Source organism: Rhinopithecus roxellana, chromosome 9, assembly GCF_007565055.1.
Source record: "Rhinopithecus roxellana isolate Shanxi Qingling chromosome 9, ASM756505v1, whole genome shotgun sequence".
Taxonomy (NCBI): domain Eukaryota; kingdom Metazoa; phylum Chordata; class Mammalia; order Primates; family Cercopithecidae; genus Rhinopithecus; species Rhinopithecus roxellana.
The window spans coordinates 85,682,268-85,702,363 of NC_044557.1; the positions used below are offsets into that span (position 1 = coordinate 85,682,268).

At 53.4% G+C, this 20,096-nt stretch overlaps 1 protein-coding gene across 1 annotated transcript in view; it reads left to right on the forward strand.

Annotated features, from left to right (window-relative positions):
• AGO2 (argonaute RISC catalytic component 2) overlaps nucleotides 1-20,096 on the forward strand; it is a 120,405-nt gene that overhangs the window by 67,690 nt on the left and 32,619 nt on the right. Inside the window, exons 4-10 of the mRNA XM_030937401.1 lie at nucleotides 11,298-11,479; nucleotides 13,439-13,575; nucleotides 14,307-14,441; nucleotides 15,273-15,360; nucleotides 15,993-16,140; nucleotides 16,954-17,073; nucleotides 17,222-17,344. Coding sequence (XP_030793261.1) covers nucleotides 11,298-11,479; nucleotides 13,439-13,575; nucleotides 14,307-14,441; nucleotides 15,273-15,360; nucleotides 15,993-16,140; nucleotides 16,954-17,073; nucleotides 17,222-17,344 — 933 coding nt within the window. The remainder of the gene's footprint in view (nucleotides 1-11,297; nucleotides 11,480-13,438; nucleotides 13,576-14,306; nucleotides 14,442-15,272; nucleotides 15,361-15,992; nucleotides 16,141-16,953; nucleotides 17,074-17,221; nucleotides 17,345-20,096) is intronic.

Here is a 20,096-nt window from a genome sequence, read left to right on the forward strand (position 1 = left end):
ATTTGTAAGTAGAAGAAGAGCAGAAATCCGGCTCAGAAATAATCTTTATAGGCCGGGCGCAGTGGCTCACGCCTGTAACCCCAGCATTTTGGGAGGCCGAGGTGGGCAGATCACAAAGTCAGGAGTTTGAGACCAGCCTGGCCAACATGGTGAAACCCCGTCTCTACTAAAAATATAAAAATTAACTGGGCATAGTGGCAGGTGCCTATAATCCCAACTACTCTGGAGACTGAGGCAGGAAAATCGCTTGAACCTGGGAAGCGAAGGTTGCAGTGACCTGAGTTTGCACCACTGCACTCCAGCCTGGGCAACAGAGTGAGACTCAGTTCTCAAAAAAATAAAAAATAATCTTTACACACACTTTAAGACGTGAACACATCAGAAACCAGGAATTGAACAGCTATGAGAATGAAGGGCTGATTCCCTCTGGGAACAACGTGCACAGTTTGCTTTTTCAACCCTGAGTCCCTGAGAAGGAAGCCAGCTCGGTGTGCAGAGGGCCTCAGGTTGCTGCCAGGGATGTCTATGTTAGTGGGAGAGCAAGGGGCCTGCTAGCAGCTCTCTCTACAGACGTTCAGTCTTCTTCCTTTTGCTTTTGAGACAGGGTCTCGCTCTGTCGTCCAGGCTGGAAAGCAGTGGTGCAGTCACGCTTGCCGTAGCCTTCACTTCTCAGGCTCAAGCGATCCTCCCACCTCAGCCTCCAGAGTAGCTAGCTTTTCATTTTGATGATAATCTTGAAATGAATAAGCTCCTTTCAGCCTTTCTGGATGGTCAGCAGGGCCCAGCAGTCTCTGTGCCCAGTGATGCCCCTCCACGTCGCCGCGCTCTGACAAGGCGAGAATGTGCTGTGGCTGAGCAGAGGCCGAGTTACGATATGGGGCTCTGCAGAAAGCGACCTCATGGCTGTAACGGGACGGTGGTCTGGGCACTGTCACCGCCAGCCCAGGTGATGGACGTTGGGTTTCTCAATGGGAGCGAGTCCTAGACCAAATGCCCGTCAGTTCAACGTGATCACCCCTTGCCAACTAGCGTGCCATGGAGTTGAAATGTAGTCATTTTAAAGTTCTGTGCTTAATATGCATTTGTTTTTACTTAAGTTTGATAAGAAAGACAAGCATAAGGAGTTTGTGCACAGTTTTGTCTGTACATATTTATATCTACACACAGGGCGAGCATCAGGGTAGTTTTTCTGAAAAGGGGCTTGGGGAGTCCATATGGTATTTGATATTTAAATTCGAGACCTGTCTTTGTGGAAATTAACTGCGCACACACTCTGGGGTAAAACTAGATATGAGTGTGAGGCCTGGCTCCGCCCTTCCTGTGGTGGGACCCGGGGCACCTCAACTGGCCAAGCCTCAACTGCCTCCCCTGTAAAACAGAGAGATGGCAATAAAAACTACTTCCCGGGGCTTTGTGAGAGTTCAGTGAGCATGTACATCCCTGCCCCGTGCCTGTCCCCTGCGGCCCCAGGTGTTACATCTCCCACCAGCCTGAGCCGGTGCCCGTGCTGCTGGCCCCACACCACACGTTGAGTAGCGAGGGTTTATTTTTTTTTGTTTTGTTTTCATTTTTTGAGATGGAGTCTCACTCTGTTGCCCAGGCTGGAGTGCAGTGGCCGGATCTCAGCTCACTACAAGCTCCGCCTCCCGGGTTTACGCCATTCTCCTGCCTCAGCCTCCCGAGTAGCTGGGACTACAGGCGCCCGCCACCACACCTGGCTAGTTTTTTGTATTTTTTTTTTTTTTTTTTAGTAGAGACGGGGTTTCGCCGTGTTAGCCAGGATGATCTCGATCTCCTGACCTCGTGATCCACCCGTCTCGGCCTCCCAAAGTGCTGGGATTACAGGCTTGAGCCACCGCACCCGGCCGAGTAGCGAGGGTTAAAAATTCTTTGTTTAAGGCTAGGTGCAGTGGCTCATGCTTGTAATCCCAGCACTTTGGGAGGCCGAGGCAGGTGGATCACTGGAGGCCGGGAGTATGAGACCAGCCTGGCCAACGTGACTAAATCCCATCTCTACTAAAAATACAAAAAAAATTAGCCAAGCATAGTGGCACACGCCTATAGTCACAGCTACTTGGGAGGCTGAAAGCATGAGAATCGCTCGAACCCGAGAGGCAGAGGTTGCAGTGAGCCAAGATTACGCCACTGCACTGCAGCCTGGGCGACAGAGTGAGACTCTGTCTAAAAATAAAAATTTAAACAAAGCTTAATTTGCCGAACTGCAGATTTCTGGCCCTGGTCTGTCAGCCTTGCTAATGGTCAGAGTGTTTTTCTGGGGTGCCCACATGAGTCCTCATACGTGCAACCCTACACCCAGTAGGCGTTCACTCCCTCTTAAGTTTCATCCCAGCCTTCCTTGTTCTTTTGTCAGATGAAAAGCTCAGGTTGGCCAGGTGTGGTGGTTCACGCCTTTAATCCCAGCACTTTGGGAGGTCAAGGTGGGCGGATCACCTGAGGTCAGGAGTTCAAGACCAGCCTGAGCAATATGGTGAAACCCCGTCTCTACTAAAAATACAAAATTAGCCGGGTGTGGTGGAGCATGTCTGTAATCCCAGCTGCTCAGGAGGCTGAAGCATGAGAATCGCTCAAACGTGGGAGGCGGAGGTTGCAGTGAGCCGAGATCGCACCACTGCACTCCAGCCTTGGGCAACAAGAGCGAAACTCCATCTCAAAAAAAAAAAGGAAAAAAGAAAAGCTCAGGTCCCAGAGGGCATAGAAAACCTATTCGAAGCCACTGTGTTCGTTAGCATGGGGGTTCTCCGGGTGCAGACCACGCTTCTCCCACTGGTTTGGGGGTTCTGTAGGATCTCTGCGGGGTGCAGAAATTAACCCCTTCTGTCTGAGAGCTTGCGTAAGGAGGTGTCCCCATGCCCATCTTCTCGCATCATGTCCCAATGTCATCTTTGGGTTTTCTCTTTTTTCTGTGAAGTACTTTTTCGTGCCTCGCTTGTGGTAAGAGCGGAATCGTTCTGGTGCTCCATTACCCTGGAGGCTCATGGGGACTCTGGCAGCTCTGGCCCAGGCCTCTGCGCAGAGGGCCCGTGTCACATTACCCTTACACACGAAGCTCCTAAATCTCCTACTGCAATGTTAGCCTGCCTGCCTTCATCCCAGCCCCTGTGTGGAAAGAGAGACGAGTTCTCCCAGGCCCGGGAGACGCTGGGACCGCCCAGCCGCACTCCCTCACCTCCCAGAACTGGAGATGGAGACACAGGAAACTATACAAGTTGATCAGCATTTGGGGTTGAACTCCTGGGTCCTTTTTTGAAGGCATGATTTGTGTCGTCTGTTCTTGACTCTGGGTCCAGCCCCATAACTCCCCTTGTCGGGGCCCATGGAAGGTCTGCAGCTCCCTGGAGCTTCTTTGCTCAGTTGAGTAGAAAATTTAGAAAGGTGGCCAGAAGGAGCACCGTTTAGGAACATACGGAGACAACTATAAACTCCCTAAATAACAGAAGGTAAGTGGCATTGGCCTGGAAGGGATTCGGCTGGTGGCAGATGAACCTGAGAATGTATTCCCACATCTCCCTGAAGGATCGAATTCAATGTCTGGGTTGACACGGTCTGGGAGTGGTGGTGGACAGCACAGGTGTCTCCTTTCCAGAAGGAAGTTAGGGCAGACCCACAGCGCAGATCAATAGTAGACCCTGCCTGGAAGCAGCGTACCTTGGGAGAAGATAGCCATGCACAGAGTTCTCTGTTGAAGGAGATGGTAGTTCGGCACTCCTGCCTGTCCACCTCTGTGCCCAGCTCAGCCATGCTATGGCCACAGGAGTGCCTGGCTGTTGCCTGCTGACCTGGGATGGGGGTGTCTGGCAGCAAGGGAGACCAAGGGCTCCTGAAGCAGTGAAGCGTCTGCACTTGAAGACTCGGGTAGAGAAGGCAGGGGCGAGGAGAGGCCTAGGAAGCCATGGGGGGCTCCGCTTGGGCAGTGTGCGGCAGGGAGCCTGCTTAGCCTGGGCCTGGCCCAAGCATCTTTGGGGCTGACCTGCTACCTCTCGGGGCCAAGGGTCCCCTCGAGCGAGCCATGTGCCTTGACTCGAGCCCACCCCAGTACAAGGTGGTCAGGAAGTGGTGTCGAGCCGTAGCTGAGCAGCCACTCCCTGTACCTGCTCTGTCATCTGCCTGGTGACTTTGAATTCCCACTACACTTTGCAGACGTGATGGGTGGGGCTGGTTTTGGTGCTGAGGTCTTTTGGGGGTCAGTGATCTGCCTTTGGAGAGCTGCTGCCCTGCAGAGTTACAGGATGCCTTTAGACCTCAGCGCCTGGCACATTTCAATAAGATGTGAGCTGCACGGCCCCTTCTGGGAGGGGAATGTGGCACGCAGCCTGGCAGCTGTCTCTCAGCCCGGGCTTGGCAGGTGTAGCGGGTGTGGTCGCTCTTCCTGCCGCCCTGGGGAGGCCACGTCTAGGTTGGGATCCTCGTGGCTGGCCAGACGTGCCACGCCTGCAGCACCTCCGTTGCCCCTCCTCAGCGACAGTGGACAGGGAGGCCATGGGCTCAGCCAGGGCCATAGCCAAGCTTAGCGCAGGAACAGCCTTTTGAAAGGTAGCTGTGCCTCTGTGCCCTCTCCCTGGCTCCATACACAGTTTCTTTGTGCTCTTTTTTTTTTTTTCCAGACAGGGTCTCTCTCCGTCTCCCAGGCTAGAGTGCAGTGGCACAATGTTGGCTCACTGTAACCTCCACCACCCAGGCTCAAGTGAGCCTCCCACCTCAGCCTCCTGAGTAGCTGGGACTACAGGCCTGTGCCACCATGCCCAGCTAATTTTCTTTCTTTTTTTTTTTTTTTTTTTTTGAGACGGAGTCTCGCTCTGTCGCCCAGGCTGGAGTGCAGTGGCCGGATCTCAGCTCACCGCAAGCTCCGCCTCCCGGGTTTACGCCATTCTCCTGCCTCAGCCTCCCGAGTAGCTGGGACTACAGGCGCCCGCCACCATGCCCGGCTAGTTTTTTGTATTTTTTAGTAGAGACGGGGTTTCACTGTGTTAGCCAGGATGGTCTCGATCTCCTGACCTCGTGATCCACCCGTCTCGGCCTCCCAAAGTGCTGGGATTACAGGCTTGAGCCACTGCGCCCGGCCTAATTTTCTTTTTGTAGGGACAGAGTTTTGCTACTTTGCCCAAGCTGGTCTGCAACTCTTGAGCTCAAGTGATCCAGCCCGCCTCGGCCTCCCACAGTATTGGGATTACAGGCATGAGCCCCGGGCTATCCTCTTTGCATTCTTTAGAATGCTTTTTTCCCTTTGTTGCTGAGCTGTGTGACGACAATGAAATGGGAATCACCGCATGACAGCTCTACTTCTCTCACCCTGAGGATTTCCGGACAGGGAGGCCAGCTTGCGGGTTTGGCTTGTCTGGTGAGATTGGATGTCACAGCTGCCTCGCCGTGCTCCAGGCCCTGGATCGGAGTCCTGGGCTGACATTTTCTCTTATCCATGTTCAGAAAATGGCAGTTGGGTCACTCCCAGATTGCAGCACTGCCACACAGCTGACGCCAGTGCCCTGTGAGGTGGGTGTGGCCAACGGAGCCACCTGCCCGAGGTGAGAACACAGGAGGCAGCCACACTGGGAGTGACCTTCAGATGTCGTGTCATTGGGACCGAGCGCTTTGGGCTATTGAGAGGCAGCAGCGTCTCAGGTGTGGACCACCTGCTGCTGGCCGCCGAGACACACACGGGGCCTGTCCCTCAGAGAGCCGTGTGCCTCCTGCCCTTGTGGCATGACAGCCGTCTCACGCGAGCACCATCCAGCCACCGTGGACACGGGATGGGCAGACAGTTACAGAGCCTGGGGTGACTCTGGCGTCCTTTCTTTGCGGGCCAAGCGGAGGCTAGGCCCCAATACATTTGCAAATTAGAGTGTATTTTGCTGTGAGAAAATAGACCCCTTGGAATTGCCCCTCGGTTTTGACTACAGAGGTTTTTGAAGGGTGGCGTTGACAGGCATCCGATCCGTGCCAGGGCATGGCACTGTAGGCTGGATGCTGAGTGCTGTTGCCGCAGATGTGCTTGGGCCTAAAGTACCTCCTGGCTAGGGTGTGTGTGAGATGGAAATGCACACATTCTCCCACTCCCAAGCTTACTCCACCTGCACACTGTGACCTGGGTGTTCTGTTTCTGGACAAGGGGAATGGCACTCCCTTCTCAGCAACCGGCCACTCCTGTTGGGACCAGGTAGCTGCCAGTCCATACTGGAATCTTCCCCCCCATGCCCAGCCAAGCCCCTGTTCCTGGGCCCATAGAGACTCTGTCTCCCTTTCTGGAGTCAGACAGTTTGACGGAGGCACTTGCCCCTCATGGCCCAGAGAGGCTGAGTCAGCCCCTCCAGAGCTGTTTCTTTTTTTTTTTTTTTTTTTTTTTTTTGAGACGGAGTCTCGCTCTGTCGCCCAGGCTGGAGTGCAGTGGCCGGGTCTCAGCTCACTTCAAGCTCCGCCTCCCGGGTTTACGCCATTCTCCTGCCTCAGCCTCCCGAGTAGCTGGGACTACAGGCGCCAGCCACCTCGCCCGGGTAGCTTTTTTTGTATTTTTTAGTAGAGACGGGGTTTCACCGTGTTAGCCAGGATGGTCTCGAACTCCTGACCTCGTGATCCGCCCGTCTCGGCCTCCCAAAGTGCTGGGATTACAGGCTTGAGCCACCGCGCCTGGCCCAGAGCTGTTCTTTAACTGACAGAGCAAGACTCCTTCTCAAAAAGAAAAAGAAAGTAAAGTGAGTGCAGGAGTGCCTGCCATGTTGCCATGTTACGTCAAATGTGCATTTTCAGTTACTGTTATTTGTGTATGACTTATTTAGAATTTTATTATGAAGTACCACTAATGAAAAAGAAGTATATATACAATTGACCTTTGAAAAACAAAAAAGGTTAGTGGTGCTTTATTAGTCCGCTTTCATGCTTCTGATAATTACCCAAGACTGGGCAATTTACAAAAGAAAGAGGTTTAATTGGACTTACAGTTCCACGTGGCTAGGGCAGCCTTGCAGTCATGGCGGAGGGCAAAAGGCACTTCTTACATGACAGCGGCCAAAGAGAATGAGAAAGAAGCAAAAGCAGAAACCCCTGATAAACCAATTGGATCACTGTCACGAGAATAGCACGGGAAAGACCAGTCCCCATGATTTAGTTACCTTCCTGGGTCCCTCCCACAACGTGGGAATTCTAGGAGATACAATTCAAGTTGAGAGTTGGGTGGGGACATAGCCAAACGTATCAGGCACTGATCCCCCATGCAGTCAAAAATTCATTTATAACCTTTTTTTTTTTTTTTTTTTTTTTTTTGGAAACAATTTCTCTGTTGCCCAGGCTGGAGTACCGTGGCACAATCACAGCTCACTATAGCCTTGACTTCCCTGGCTCAAGCGATCCTCCTATCTCAGCCTCCTGAGTTAGCTGGGAGCACAGAGACGAGGTCTCCCTGTATTGCCCAGGCTGGTCTCCAACCCCTGGGCTCAAACTGTCCTCCCACCTCAACCACCCAAAGAGCTGGGATTATAGGCATGAACCACTGCACCTAGCTGTGTATAACTGTTGACTCTCCCGAAACTTAAACTACTACTAATAGCCTGTTGTTGACCAGAAGCCTTACCAATAACATAAACTGTAAATTAACACTTTTCTTTTCTTTTCTTTTTTTTTTTTTTTTGAGGCGGAGTCTCGCTCTGTCGCCCGGACTGGAGTGCAGTGGCCAGATCTCAGCTCACTGCAAGCTCCGCCTCCCGAGTTTACACCATTCTCCTGCCTCAGCCTCCCGAGTAGCTGGGACTACAGGGCTGGGACTACAGGCGCCCGCCACTTCGCCCGGCTAGTTTTTGTATTTTTAGTAGAGACGGGGTTTCACCGTGTTAGCCAGGATGGTCTCGATCTCCTGACCTCGTGATCCGCCCGTCTCGGCCTCCCAAAGTGCTGGGATTACAGGCTTGAGCCACCGCGCCCGGCCAACACTTTTCTTTTCTTTCTTTTTTTTTTTTTTTTGAGATAGAGTCTCGCTCTGTCGCCCAGGCTGGGGTGCAGTGGCCGGATCTCAGCTCACTGTAAGCTCCGCCTCCCGGGTTCCCGCCATTCTCCTGCCTCAGCCTCCCGAGTAGCTGGGACTACAGGCGCCCGCCACTTCGCCCAGCTAGTTTTTTGTATTTTTTAGTAGAGACGGGGTTTCACCGTGTTAGCCAGGATGGTCTCAATCTCCTGACCTCGTGATCTGCCCACCTCGGCCTCCCAAAGTGCTGGGATTACAGGCTTGAGCCACTGCACCCAGCCTCACATATTTTATATGTTACATGTATTATATAGTTTATTCTTCTTTTTTTTTTTTTTTTTTTTTTTTTTTTTTTTTTCACTCTTGTCCAGGGCTGGTGCTCTCTGCGCACTGCAGCCTTCACCTCCTGGGTTCAAATGTTTCTCCTGCCTCAGCCTCCCAGGTAGCTGGGATTACAGGCATCCACCACTGCACCTGGCTAATTTTTGTATTTGTTTTGTTTTGTTGGGGTTTTTTTGAGATAGAGTTTCACTCTTGTCGCCCAGGCTGGAGTATGGTGTGATCTCGGCTCACTGCAACCTCCACCTCCCAGGTTTAAGCGATTCTCCTGCCCCGGTCTCCCGAGTAGCTGGGATTACAGGCCCATGCCACCATGTCCGGCTAATTTTTTTGTATTTTTAGTAGAGACAGGGTTTCACTTTGGGCTGGGGTGGTCTCGAACTCCTGAACTCGTGATCCGCCTGCCTTAGCCTCCCAAAGTGCTGGGATTACAGGCGTGAGCCACCACACCTGGCTGATCTTATTCCTTTTTATGGCTGCATGTTATTCCACAATGTCTGATATGGTTACAGCTAGTTTCTGTATTGTCAGTAGAGATGGGGTTTTGCCACATTGGCCAGGCTGGTCTTGAACTCCTGACTTCAGGTGATCCACCTGCCTCAGCCTCCCAGAGTGCTGGGATTACAGGCGTGAGCCACCGTGCCTGGCCCTATATAGTTTATTCTTACATTCTTAAGCTGGAAAAAAGTTACTTAAGAAATCATAAGGTAAAGAAAATATATTTACTATCCATTAAGTGGACGTGGATTATTATAAAGGATCCCCTCTGTCTTCATGCCGAGGAGAGAAAGGAGCTTGGTCTCGCTGTCTCGGGTAGCAGAGGCTGAAGGAAATCCATATATAACTCCACTTGCGTAGTTCCAACCCATGTTTTTCAAGGGCTAGCTGTGTACGTACATTTAAAGAGTGGTATTAAACCACATCCTATACCCCCCACCCAGGCCCAGCTGTTCCCTCCTCCCACCCTGAAATCCGCCACGGGCCGAGCCTTGATTGCATCCTCACCCCCTGCCACCCGCTCTGCTGTCCTGATGACTTGAGTGAAGCTGGCCCTTCCCTCTGTTGGTTTCCTCAGCTGTGCTGCATCCCCTGTGCGTGTGACTCTGACTTCCGGAAGGAATCGTGCTGCGGTGCCCTTCTGTGGCTTGCTGCTTTTCTTGCTATTCAATGTTCGAAGTCCATCCAGCTGGAAGGATTTGCTCGTTTTTCCCCACCCTCATCTTTTGCAGATGGTCCTCGGGGCACGGCCAGTTGGGGGCCGTCGGGCACGACAGTGCTCTGAGTGCTTGTGGGTATCTGCCAGAGCCAGCCCAGGCCCAGGTGGAAAGGGTGTGTACCTGGGACCCAGGTGGGCAGGTGACATCCGCAGAGTCTGGTCTTTGCTCTGTGAGGTTCAAACAAGGTGTGGCAAGAAGCCAGGCCCTGGGCGACAAGTGTGAGCAGATGGGAGACGGGCATGGGCATGGTGGGCAGTGGGCGAGCGAGCGAATGTGCCTGGTGCCACCAAGCAACACTGGGCCGGGGCATGCCGGCAAGCTGGGGTTTGTGGTCCTGAATCAGGGAGGGCACCTCAGGTGAGCGGAGCAGAGGCAGCGGGCCCTGGGCAGGGTAGGAGAGGCTGGTGCTGAAGACCTGGGGCCCTGGTGTCACACATGGAGTGGGAAGGCCTTCGGGTCCAAATTCCATCTCTGCCCTTTCATGGCTTTGTGGCCTTGGGCTATTTTTTTAAGTCTGGGTTTCTGCGTTTTCATGTATGAAAAGTGGTGAGTCGGCCAGGCACAGTGGCTCACGCTCGTACTCCCAGCACTTTGGGAGGCCAAGGTGGGAGGATCCCTTGAGCCCAGGAGTTCAAGACCAGCACAGGCAACATGGTGAAACTCCATCTCTACCAAATAGAAAACTAAAAAATTGGCCGGGCGCGGTGGCTCAAGCCTGTAATTCCAGAACTCTGAGAGGCCGAGATGGGTAGATCACAAGGTCAGGAGATCAAGACCATCCTGGCTAACACGGTGAAACCCCATCTCTACTGAAAAAAAAAATACAAAAAACTAGCCGGGCGAGGTGGTGAGCGCCTGTAGTCCCAGCTACTCGGGAGGCTGAGGCAGGAGAATGAACGTAAACCCGGGAGGCGGAGCTTGCAGTGAGCTGAGATCCGGCCACTGCACTCCAGCCTGGGCAACAGAGCGAGACTCCGTCTCAAAAAAAAAAAAAAAAAACTAAAAAATTAGCCGAGCTTGGTGGTGTGCGTCTGTAGTCCCAGCTACTTGGAAGGCCAAGGTGGGAGGATCCCTTAAGCCTAAGAGGTCAAGGTTGAAGTGAGCCAGTATTGCGCCACTGCACTCCAGCTGGGGCCACAGTGAGACCCTGTCTCAACAAAAGTGGCAAATGAATTTTCCCTTGCTGGGGTCATTGGGCATGTGAGGATAAAGCATATACCATCCGTAACCTGTCCCGTCGGTGTTCCTCAGACACTGGGAAGCATTATCAGCAAATAGCGAAGTTGCTTCACGTGTCACCTGAGTAGGCTTGTGTATGTATGTCCATGTATTTGGAGGTATGAGGCCCAGATTGTGATTTAACTGCGGGTTGTGAGTAGCGGAGTGGGGTTTGCAGGTGACAGCAGCATGATCTGGCGATAGGTGCAACTTGCGGGTGAGGGAAGGGGCCATTCAGAGACTGGGGAGGAGGTAGTGAGTTTGTTGTTTGAGGGTGAAACAAGAGGATACGTTTTCGACCACTGTCAGTACACAGGCCACTGCCACACGTGACTCTGTACGTTTAAATTCATCAAAAGTAAGTGAGTAGTTTAAAAATCAGTTTCTTGGTCGTATTTCAAGTGCTCCATAGCCCCGTGTGGCTGGTGGTTGGCTAGAGGCCTGGGCAGGGACTTCCTCACCCAGGAGTAGATGTCTGGAAGCCAACCACTGCCGGGCTGCGTCCTCCCTGGGGTTTCGCAGGAGGGAGTCACCTTGTGTGCTTTGGATCCTCGCAGGTGGAGCTGGAGGTCACGCTGCCGGGAGAAGGCAAGGATCGCATTTTCAAGGTGTCCATCAAGTGGGTGTCCTGCGTGAGCTTGCAGGCGTTACACGATGCACTTTCAGGGCGGCTGCCCAGCGTCCCTTTTGAGACGATCCAGGCCCTGGACGTGGTCATGAGGCACTTGCCATCCATGAGGTGAGGGCGCCACACGGGACCAAGGGTGGGGGGAATCCCCTGCGGCTCCGAGGGTCCCCTGCAGAGTGAAATCTGTCCGAGGAACGGCTCATTCTCGGAACCAGGGTGGGAATGGTCACGCAGGTTTTCTGTCATGAAGATAACACAAATGGTGCTAAGGTGGAAACAGTGTTAATATAAACGTAAGTCACCAGCATCCTCGGCCTGGCCCGAAAATGTGGCCCCCCTATTTGTGCGCACGTCGGTGCCTTTGTGTTCCGCGCAGCCCTCTGCCCCCAGCACTTTTCTGTTCCTCTCTTGCCCTTGCACCTTGGGACTCATGATAGGAAAGTAATGCTGTTCCCAGTTTCGTGCTGCACGCATGTCCGCAACTCTAGGGACTGTCACCGCTGTTTTTTGTGACTGTTGGGGACGTCTTTATTCTCAGGATTACTCTTTTACCACAAATTGCCACGCTTGCGATTGCTGGGAGAGGATGTAGGGACAGTTTAAGGGCTCACAGTCTGCCCGGTTGCTGGGCAGAGGGTTGTGCTAATTTCCTGAGTCCCCCGCTGTTGGAGGAGCAAGGCCAGCTCAGCACATCAGCCCTCAGTTTCCTGCCCCGGAACACCTGCCCTCACACTGGTGCCTGGGAACAATTTGAGTTTTCAAGTTTCATCTCTTTCGAACCAAAGCCTAAACCAAAACAAAGCCCCACACTTACAAACCCCAGGACTGACCAAAGCTTTAAGATTTGAGGAGAGTGTTGCGGCTTCCCTCATGGAAGAGAAGGTGCTTCGAGGTCATGTGTAAGATTTTTAGAGGGACCATGGTGTTCTCAGTCTTCAGGCATGGGAGGAGGTGACCAAATGCAGGACAGGCTCTCACTCCCAGCAGGAACACACCTTCCCCCATGTGTAATCTGTCTCTGCTTTGAACTATCGGTAGAGGAAGGCCGTAGGTATGTGGAGAAACAGTCTAGAAGGATGATTGCCAAAATGGCATCTACTTTTTCAATATAGAGTTGCAGAGATGACTGTGATTCTTTTTTGAATTCCTTTGGATTACTTCCATTAATTTTATAATCAGGGCGGAAACTGTCGTTTTCATTTTGGGATAAGAAGGGCAGTCGAGGCAGGATTATTAGCACGTCTCAGGTGGAAAGGGAAAGGGCCACGGAGGTGGTTGGGTCAGCGCAGCCCACAGGTAGGGAGCATTGAGGCCCACAGCATGTTTTCCCTTCAGAATCATTAGTGACGGCGCCTCCCCGGCCACCAGGCCCCTCAGTGCCCGTGCAGCAGGCGAGGCTGCTGTGCTGGAGAGTGTGTCTGCTTCAGTCGAGTGGCTCCAGCCGGGCCAGCACAGCATCCCTCGAAGGCCCGGAAGAGGTTGTGAAGCCCTCAGGCTGGCCCTTCCACCTCCCGTGGAGGAGCCCACAGCAGGCAGGTCCAGGGCCTCGGAGCCTGCCTGGGGAGCCGCAGCTAAAGGAGCCGGCGGATACTAGGTCATGGGTGGACAGCCACACGGCCAGAAGCGGCACATCTCCCCACGGCTGAGGCTGGGCCTGGCTGCGGCTGGCATTTGGCAGGTGCCCACTTCCACCTGCACTTGGGGACACAGGCCCGGTGAAGTGAAGAGTAGACAGTGAGGACAGTAAGGCGAGGCAAAGCCAGGACAGGGAGCCTGGACCAGAAACACACCAGGTCCCGGGGGTTTGTGCTCCACCTGTGCGGTGCGTTTAAACATCTTTCACCGTTCCCCAGTGAGGCCACGGGTCCCCCAGCCTGCTGCCATTACAGCGTCCCGCACAGCAGGCCATGCACACAGGCTGGAGTGCCGCGTGGTAAACGTGGATTTACAAGGAGGGGAAACGGAACTCTGATGAGGGTGTGGTGGGCGCAGGCAAAGCCCACCCAGAGGCTGCTGTTCCTTCTGGAAGACGCATCTGACGGGTGGTGGGGTGGGGTCTCTTGGTTCCAGGTACACCCCCGTGGGCCGCTCCTTCTTCACTGCGTCCGAGGGCTGCTCCAACCCTCTTGGCGGGGGCCGGGAAGTGTGGTTTGGCTTCCATCAGTCCGTCCGGCCTTCTCTCTGGAAAATGATGCTGAATATTGATGGTAAGCAGTGCCCTGGGTTCTTCACTGCAGGGCAGGGCTGGGCATGGGCTGGGGGTCAGGACCCCGGTAGGGGGATGGCTTGTGGCCAGCTCCACGCATGGCCTCTGTCAGAGCCGGCGCTGCTGCGTGACACCTGGCCGGTCTCACCTGCAGTGCTGGGTGGGTTAGGGCAGTGGCTCTCAGGCCAGTGTGGAGCCACCAGGAGGTCGCACCCTCAGAGGCTGTGGTCAGGGGCTGAGGCGAGCCTAAGGATCCCGCTGTTCTGTGCAGGACATCCGCTGCCCTCTCTGTGAAAAAGACGAGAGTGAAGGCCAGCGAAAAGGATCGGTTTTCTCATTTGGGAGTTCGTTATTATGAAAAGCTCTAGAAAGGAATGAGAATTCGATCTTGCTCAGTTATACATTTATTGAAAAAGAATTACATAAAAGGGAATGGTGAATTTCAGAAATATCTCCACCAGAAGGTCCCCAGAAAATCCTACCACACTGGCTTCTTTCTCAGAGGGTGTCGCCCTGACCAGAGGGAGGGTCAGCAGCTCGGGCCTGGGCTCGTCACTGCTGGCCTGCCCATCTCTGGGCCTGAGGCTGGCCTCGGTAGGGAGTGAGAACCCCGGCCGGGTATCCCTGCCATGGCTGGCCTGGCCTGTGAGGCCCCTCCAGGACTATGGGCCTGTCCAGCATCCCCGGACAGGGGATGCTTAGGCCTTTGCCTCTGTCTTTTCTCGCCTACAGTGTCGGCAACAGCATTTTACAAGGCACAGCCAGTAATCGAGTTTGTTTGTGAAGTTTTGGATTTTAAAAGTATTGAAGAACAACAAAAACCTCTGACAGATTCCCAAAGGGTAAAGTTTACCAAAGAAATTAAAGGTAATGAACTGTCCGAGCACACCTGGCTAAGGGCTGGGAGGCCCCTTCCCGGTCTGCCTCCAGGGCCGCATTTGGCAGTTCTGGTTCTTCCGTGCGTTTAGGGAGATGGGGGTGGCGGAATTTAGCCATCAGATGAAGCAGCACGGAAATGAATTAGACCCATTTCCCAGAGCAGGAGTGGGGCTTCCTAAATAAATACAACCCCGTGGGGTGGAGGTAAGGTTGAGTTTGGGGAGTCAGTCACGTCTGAGTCATGGTATCAGGACTAGAAGCAGCAGTGTGGCTGTGATCAGCATTTCATAACGCTGGAACCGAGGATGCATTTTCTTTTGTTTTCATTTCACCTTACACAGCCCGGCAGGGATCTGTAGCCGGTCAGCCTGCTTTCTACTCCAAGAAACTCAGACTAGGGGGTCTGGGACTTGCCTGGGGTCCTTCTACCCATCAGCAACGGAGTGGGTGCCCGCCCCTGGCTCCACAAACCCTGCCCGCTGAGCCTGTCCTTTTGGAAGGCCATTTGCAGGGCCATTCGCAGTACCCATGTTACCACAGTGACCCACGGGGGGCACAGAATAGCACGAGGGTGGACACCCGACGCTCTGAGCTGAGCCTCCCCCTACCATGTGGTATTCTTGTAGGGGAGATGGACCTAGCTAGGGTGGCCTGGGGGTGACCTGTGGGTCACCCTCCCTAGGGGAGCCCTGCAGCCCTCTGGAGCCCCCGTAACCTGAGTCCGCAGCCACATTCCTATGAAAACTGATTCTCGGGAAGTGGCGCTTGCACTCAGGTGGGGACAGCCCAGACGCTGATGCCTGTGTTCTGTGTCCCCAGGTCTAAAGGTGGAGATAACGCACTGTGGGCAGATGAAGAGGAAATACCGCGTCTGCAATGTGACCCGGCGGCCCGCCAGTCACCAAACGTAACACGCCCTTCCTTTCAGACTCTCTTGGCTGGGGCCCCCAAGGTCACCCGACAGGCACACTCTGGAGCCATAATTCTATGCCCATTCTCCGGAAAGGACCATTTCATGCTGTTTTTCAATCCCCAAATTGTCCTTTCCATGGCTCAGTAGATTCCAAACTTCACCAAAGTTTGTGAGGCGTCTCCTGCCGTCACCGTGCGGAGGCCCTGGCTGCCGAACCGGCCTGGTCTGCTTTCCTCGTCCTGTCCTGGGGGCTTCAGGCCTTCTGGGCACCGGGAACGCGCAGCATGTAAACGGCTTCCAGGGTCGCCACGCTCTGCTAGAAGACGCACAGACCTTTCTGGACACCTCCATTCGTCCTGACTCCTGCACACACTGTGGCGTTGTGGGTAATTTATGAGTAGTGACGCCTGTAGGTATTTGTTTCCCAACTCCAGAAACAAAATGAGAATTTAGGGGCTCGGGAACATTCCAGATAACCGAAAGCACGTGACGTGGTTTTCACTCCCAGAAGTGCTCTGAATGTTTGCTCCTCATACGTCACCCTAAAAAGCAAAACCAAATGAAAAGCAGCGTGGGGGAAGGGACCCCGGGATGACCTCGGCCTGAACAGCCCTTTTGCCCCTCAGATTCCCGCTGCAGCAGGAGAGCGGGCAGACGGTGGAGTGCACGGTGGCCCAGTACTTCAAGGACAGGCACAAGTTGGTTCTGCGCTACCCCCACCTCCCATGTTTACAAGTCGGACAGGAGCAGAAACACACCTACCTTCCCCTGGAGGCAAGTCACCCTCTTCCTGTGATCTCTGGGGGCTTGGGAGGGCAGCGTTCCAGGCTGGAGCATGCAGCTTCCAGAAACTGCTGAGGCTCCAGTCAGGTACAAATGGCACTGCTTCTGCTGCTGCAGGAACTTGGGTGGGTTAATGGGCTTTGTTGCACCTCGGTTTTGCCTTCAGTAAAATGGGGTCCGCAGCTCTCTTGTGGGATTGGTGTGAGCCTTGACTGAGATTGTGTGTAACGCACCCAGCAGGCCCCGCAGCCAGAGGCAGGTGCTCTGTCACTGCACGCTTGCGTCATTCACTCTCCTCTAACATCACGACTCTTTGAAAAAATCCTTGCCTTGGGAAGGGGTCAAATTCCGACCCTGAGCCATGTGCTGTAACTCTTCCCTTGGTGTTTAGATTCTGGCACTTTGCTGTCGTTCAGGCAGGGCTGGGCAGCTCCAGTTCCTTGTCCCATAGGTAGACGTCTTTCACGCCTGCAGCCGCTTTCATGCCCACAGCCACCGAAGACTGGAGAAAGCCCAGAAGTACTGGTGTCAGGACACAGCCCCGCTGACCTGGTGGGCTGGGCACAGAGGCTGTGGGGTCTGTGTGTTCGCGTGACATGGGGTTTACTTAGCAGGGATTTCTGTTGTGAAGTGGAAGGCCGTGGAGCAGCCCCCATAGCAGACACCTGCATGGCGCTTCATAGCCCAGGGACGAGACAGAGACGGTCCCCAGCAGAGACAGGCCACCAGACCCTGAGCCCCCTGCCTGCTCCCCTGGTCACACCAGTGCGGCACTGATGGCCTGTCTGTACGTCCTCTTCGCAGGTCTGTAACATAGTGGCAGGACAAAGATGTATTAAAAAATTAACGGACAATCAGACCTCAACCATGATCAGAGCGACTGCTAGGTCGGCACCCGATCGGCAAGAAGAGATCAGCAAATTGGTGAGCGTCAGTCCCGGGCAGGGCCGCCCTGTGGAGTCCAGTCCGGTTGCCCTGGCACAGAAACCTCTGATGCTTGGAACAGATGCAGCTGCTAGAGAGATGGGAGGCCCCCACCCACTCCGTGCGTTTTCTTCTTCCCCTTTGCCAGATGCGAAGCGCAAGTTTCAACACAGATCCATACGTCCGTGAATTTGGAATCATGGTCAAAGATGAGATGACGGACGTGACTGGGCGGGTGCTGCAGCCGCCCTCCATCCTCTACGGGGGCAGGGTACGTGCGGGGCAGCGGGGACCATGTGGCTGCGGGGCATGTCTCTGCCCCGCGACCCCTCAGGTTCTGAGCCATCAGCCGCAGTGTAGACTGTGTTCCATGCAGGAGAATCCTTTCTACTCTGGGCTGAGCCTGTAAAAGGTGTGAGACTTCATAAAGGAATGACTTTCCTTGGGCCTTTTTAAAGTTTTTCAGAATTACCCTTAATGTTTTCAGAAGATAATTTTTATTATCCCATGAAAGTTGAGAGAGCACCATTCTTCGCATGACGGATGCTCACCGAGGGTCGAATTATTTCCCAGAAGCCTGTACTGCTTTTGTATTCTGTAACTTTTGCTTTGGGGGTGTTTGGTAACAGTTTTTTGTCCTTGCTAATTTAACTGCTAGTTTTGTTTGTTTTGAGGCAGGGTCTTGCTCTGTCACCCGAGCTAGAAGGCAGTGGCATGACCATAGGTCCCTGCAGCCTCTAACTCCCGGGCTCAAACAAATCTCTCGCCTCAGCCTCACAAGGAGCTGGGAATACAGGCGCATGAGCCACTGTGGCCAGCCCTTAACTTCTCCTTTTTATCAGTGTGTAACCAAAGGTGTCCTGAGCACTAGCCCTCCAGCGTCGCTTCTCATTTCCTCCTGGGCAGACCCTCGGGTGTAAGCACACCATGTCTGGTGGGAGGGTCCAGAGGTGACCACACTGGGAGGGACACCAGGGCTCTGCAGGGCCTTAGTGTCAGAGGTTACTGACTTCCTTAAGCACCTGGCATCTGTGTAAGGGTCTGCTTAACCTTTTACACCCTAGTTTCTACCTAACAGAATTTTACTCTCATCCTCAGGACCTGGAATGAGGTTTTGGTTTGTTTTTTGTTTGTTTGTTTTTCCTATCTTATTTCAAACTATAGGTTCTGGGCTGGGCGCAGTGAGTGGTTTGCATCTGTAATCCCAGCACTTTGGGAGGCTGAGGCGGGTGGATCACTTGAGGTCAGGAGTTTGAGACCAGAAACTCTGTCTCTACTAAAAATACAAAAATTAGCCTGGAGTGGTGGTGGGCACCTCTAATCCCGGCTACTCAGGAGGATGAGGCAGGAGAATCACTTGAACCCAGGAGGCGGAGGTTGCAGTGAGCTGAGATCACACCGCTGCATTCCAGCCTGGGTGACAGAGCAAGACTTGTCTCAAAACATAAAAAATACTTTAAACAAAAAAGTTGTTTTTTAAATGTTTCAGAATTCAGATTTAAAAGAATTAGAGGAAAAAAGTCTCTTTTTTCCCAGTTCTCAGTTGCCCTCTCAGGAAGCAATTGGTGTTCTTTCTCCTTTGTAAAATCACCCAGGGATGATTCACCCCTTTTTGTGAAAATAATAGCATTACCTGTATTTCTGTGCCTCGCTGTTTTCTAGCTAACATTTCCTTAGAGCTCACTGAGAGGCTGCTGGCCGTTCTGTGTTGCTGTGCGTGCGTGTCTTGTCCTCTGGCGCTGTTGTGTGGGACGCCGTTGCGTAGGGGTCTGTGTCCCTGGTGGTGGGCACAGCCACTCCTTGTCTCTCTGAAGCGAGTCTGAGCGAGGCCCTTCAGCCCTCCTTGGCTTGCTTGTCCCCCCAGGCCCCAGATGCTGTATAAACACAGCCCAAGCCCAGGAGGAAGAGCACATGATTCCCTTTCATGAGTCGGGGAGGAGACTCCAGAGAGGGCAGAGGAGTGCCTGCCCCCGTGGGGAGAGGGGGCTTTTGAACCCAGCGCCGCTTCACAGCCCTGCTGGCTTCTTGGAAGCCGTCTTAGCAAGGGCAAGGGCAGTGGTTGTCTGAAAACCAGAAGAGCTTGTGTAAGCCCACCTTGCAAAAATCTCAGAGTGTAGGGATTAAGAGAGCTTGTAGACGGGGTGCCACAGCTCATGCCTGTAATCCCAGCACTTTGGGAGGCCAAGGCAGGAAGATCACTGAGATTAGGAGTTCGACACCAGCCTCTGGTCAACATGGTGAAACCGTGTCTGTACTAAAAAATACAAAAACTAGCCAGGCGTGGTGGCATGCGCCTGTAATCCCAGCCAACTCTGGAGACTGAGGCAGGAGAACTGCTTGAACCTGGGAGGCAGAGGTTGCGGTGAGCCGAGATTGTGCCACTGCACTCCACCCTGGGCAACAGAGTGAGACTCTCTCAAAAAAAAAAAAAAAAAAAAAGGCCGGGCGCAGTGGCTCACACTTGTAATCCCAACACTTTGGGATGCCAAGGCGGGCGGATCACCTGAGGTCGGGAGTTCAAGACCAGCCTGACAAACATTGAGAAACCCCTTCTCTACTAAAAATATAAAATTAGCCGGGCGTGGTGGCACACACCTGTAATCTCAACTACTCAGGAGGCTGAGTCAGTAGAATCGCTTGAACCCAGGAGGCGGAGGTTGCAGTGAGCCAAGATCGTGCCATTGCACTCCAGCCTGGGCAACAAGAGCGAAACTCTGTCTCAAAAAAAAAAAACACAAAAAACCTTGTAATTTGTTTGAGACAGTCTTTCTCTGTTGCCCTGGCTGCAGTGCAGTGACATAGTAATAACTCACTGCAGCCTTGACCTTCCAGGCTCAAGTGATCCTCCCACCTCAGCCTCTCGAATTGCTGGGACCACAGCCACACTACCACACCCAGCTAGGTTTTTAATGTTTTATAGAGATGAGGTCTCACTATGTTACCCAGGCTGGTCTTGAACTCCTGGGCTCAAGCAGTCCTCCCACCTCAGCTGGGATTACAGGCGTAAGCCACCACACCTGACT